General features: G+C 36.4%; 1 protein-coding gene across 1 annotated transcript in view; it reads left to right on the plus strand.

Moving 5' to 3' along the window:
- Nucleotides 1–1,474: 1,474 nt before the first annotated feature.
- il15 (interleukin 15) overlaps nucleotides 1,475–3,546 on the plus strand; it is an 8,382-nt gene continuing 6,310 nt past the window's right edge. The window contains exon 1 of the mRNA XM_016506458.1: nucleotides 1,475–2,181. Within this exon, the coding sequence (XP_016361944.1) occupies nucleotides 2,023–2,181 (159 nt within the window). The 5' untranslated portion in view covers nucleotides 1,475–2,022. The remainder of the gene's footprint in view (nucleotides 2,182–3,546) is intronic.

A 3,546-nucleotide genomic window follows, 5' to 3' on the forward strand; every position in this document is an offset into this window, starting at 1 on the left:
TGAAACACTGGCATGCAAGAAATTGCATATGGACGAACAAAACTTTCTTGACTTTCAGTAATGGCTAGATTTTAAATTACTGTCACACAATTTTATTTTTATGTGCTGCGTGTGAGACTGTTTTAATTGCAGTCTGGAGCCCTGGGGCCCGTTCTTCGTACGTCGCTTATTACATCCGAGATGAAATGTCACATCCAAGATGATATCATCTCGCTAATCAGGATCTGGCTAATTCAGTTCTTCGAGCGCACCTGTTGTTGATGATTAGTATGGCTGGATTGAGTTATCTGAGATAATTGCGTGTTCATGGATTGGTTTAAAAGGGGCTATGTATCGATCGATACTCGAAACCACGATCAGCAATGCAGCGATTGGCTGGCGGCAGCAACGTAATGACATCATATAATTAAATAAGACACCTGACGAAAAACTTGACAAAGTTTTGGACTTTTACAAGGAAACAGCCAAGCGAACAAAACTACATAAATGTTATAATAGATAAATGAAATGTGAGCTGTTTTTATTAAAAAATTTTTACATGATTCCCAATTATTTATATTCACGATTTCTAATATTTGTACAGGCTTTACATTTTTATTTTAATGTAGTAATTAGCAATTCATTTAATTTTATATTTGAACAGATTTGTTACGTGACAGCATTAATTAAAGGTTCTTAAGATCGTGTTTTCTGCGTCTCCTGCGCTCCACCAAGCCACTCCCATAATATCTGTCAGCACTCAAATTAATGCACGACTCTACATTATCTGTATAGCATGTGTGTAAGACTCGAATACAATTATGAAATAATTATTTTATGACAAATAAATCTTTCAGTGAGTAAAACTGGCTGTGTCTACAGTATTAAAGACTACACAACATTATTATATTATCTTTAAATTAATTTTTAAATGATTATTATTTTAAATGATTGTCCCTGGATTAGTAGGGTACTCTTGTAATAAAGTAGCGGCGGCTGGGACAGATTTTAAGTATCAATTCTGCTTAAAAAGATCAACAGTCTAATCCTGTTTACATTAAATAAGCTGCTCCCCAGCAGGTTTAAGCTTACGGACCTGTTGCTATGACAGCAACTTCGGGATGAGCTTCGAAGAACCAAACAATCCAAGATCACGCCAAATCGTCAACAATTAAATCCAGCTAACTGAGTTAGCGACGTACGACGAACGGGCACAAGGTTTCTTCAGGATCACTAGAAAGTCAGTGGCAGGCGAGTTTGATCGAGGTTGGCGCTTACTCTGCAGGAAAGTGGACCACCTCCAGGGCCAGAGCTGAGAGCCCCTGCTATATTGTTTGATAATTTTCTGTTTAGCTTTTGTAAAGCAGCTTCAGCATTGATAATTGCTCTAAATAAAGTAAACTTAATTTTATTGTTAGTGGTAGTAGATGTAGTAACAAGTGGTCAACAGCGCGACAAGCTGGTCACGTGACGCCAAGATGGCGGAGGCCATGAGGGGGCGACCCGCTCTATGCAAAACAAAACACGGGTTTCCAAGTTCAATTTCAACACTGATGACTTCTTCAGCTCATGTCAGCGCGCATTATTTTAATTATACTTCTCTAAATTTCCATTCTTTTTTTCTACAAATGACTGAGTGCATATTTAGCAATTTACCTTGATGACTTTTTAGAAGTCCTTAAATAACCTTATCTCTCAATGTTAGTGGACATCTAACCTCTCTTTCTGCTTCCCTTCCATGAACTCGCTTATTCGTGGACCCGAGATTACTGTGTGTTTAACACCCCAAACAAAGTTGTTGCCGAGTTACACAGAAGGAAAAGCACTCGCGCTGCGCTGTTTTTTTAAAGCCAAGTCAAGTACTCTCACTGCGCTGTCAAAGTGAGAGCTCCGTGGGCGGTGCGTGTGCGTGTGCGTGTGTGTGAGTGTTTTCACTAGCACATTTGATCAGTGCGCGCACGGAGGACGAGAGGAAGTAGCCTGGAGTGTGGACTCATGGACTAATATCCAGCTGGAGCAGTCAATACAGTTGGAAATACCTCCATGACATACTTAAAGGACTCTTACATAACGAGAACATGTGAACTTCACGCAGCTCTCGTGGTTGGCCTACCAACAATCTCGATTTCGATGATTTTAATGAACCTCTTCCTTGTCTTCATCCTAGGATGTTGGAATAAGCCAGCCAAGCTAAAATCAAAGGTAGGAAATAAATGCATGTCGAAGAGCATGGCTGTAAACAAATTTACAAAATATCTTCATGGAACATGATCTTTACTTAATATCCTAATGATTTTTGGCATAAAAGAAAAATCAATAATTTTGACCCATACAATGTATTTTGGGCTATTGCTACAAATATACCCCAGCGACTTAAGACTGCTTTTGTGCTCCAGGGTCACATTTGTGGAGTAAAAGTTATAATTTGTATTTTTAAGTAAACAGACACAATTAGACCCTTGGGGTAAGATGCCCCTCAGAATTGGCACAGAAGGTGGCATGTTTTTACTAGTGTTATTATGTTTAAATGTAATACTTACTGTAATTAATGCGGATATTTAATATTTCCATAAGTTAAGACATACATTTCAGACATCTTCGCTTTCATTAAAACCTATAGGTTAATTGAGTAAAATCATTACATTTGCATTCATAGTGTTGCTATTATGACACATCTTCAATTAAAATATGGGCAATTAAATATGTAAATATTCATATGCCTGTATACAAGTCATAGAATCATTTTACCTTTCAGATGAATCTCTTTTACTGGGATTCTGCTTTGTCTGTCATCGGTTATTCAACTATTCATCTAAATCATCAAAATAAAATTTTAAATAGAATAGTTGATTTAGTATTTTACATTAATGACACTTGAAAAAGTACATAAATCTTAATTAAGAATGATCTCAAAAGTCATCCATACATCCAGTAAATGTTTATCCGGGCGCCTTCTTGCCACAGTATTTTACATTGTGTGCTTTAACAACTAAATGAGCAAATATCTCTATTTATTTCCTATAATAAACTCACGGGCTGATGCATCATCATCCTGCACATACTAAACCTACATCTAAATATGTTACAATTTAAAAGTAAATCCACACTGTGCTTAAGAGGGTCATCTTCCCCCATCTTCCCCTATATTTTGGCCATAATTTTATTTATGCAGTAGACCAGTGAGCACAAAGTGCACTAAAGCGTTAAGCAATGTTAAAGGTATATACAACAACAAATACTTTACGGTTCACATGTTATTCATCTGAAAAGTAATGACTCAATCTGGCACGCTTTACAATGTATGTAATCCTTTGTTGTGTCAGTTGCTATTAATTTAATTTATTAATTAACTTTTACTAACATTTAAAATGTATTATAGGCATTAGTGCCTACAGGTGCATCTCAATAAATTAGAATGTCGTGGAAAAGTTAATTTATTTCAGTAATTCAACTCAAATTGTGAAACTCGTGTATTAAATAAATTCAGTGCACACAGACTGAAGTAGTTTAAGTCTTTGGTTCTTTTAATTGTGATGATTTTGGCTCACATTTAACAAAAACCCACCA

This window comes from Sinocyclocheilus anshuiensis, unplaced genomic scaffold, assembly GCF_001515605.1.
Source record: "Sinocyclocheilus anshuiensis isolate Anshui unplaced genomic scaffold, SAMN03320099.WGS_v1.1 scaffold274, whole genome shotgun sequence".
Classification (NCBI taxonomy): Eukaryota; Metazoa; Chordata; class Actinopteri; order Cypriniformes; family Cyprinidae; genus Sinocyclocheilus; species Sinocyclocheilus anshuiensis.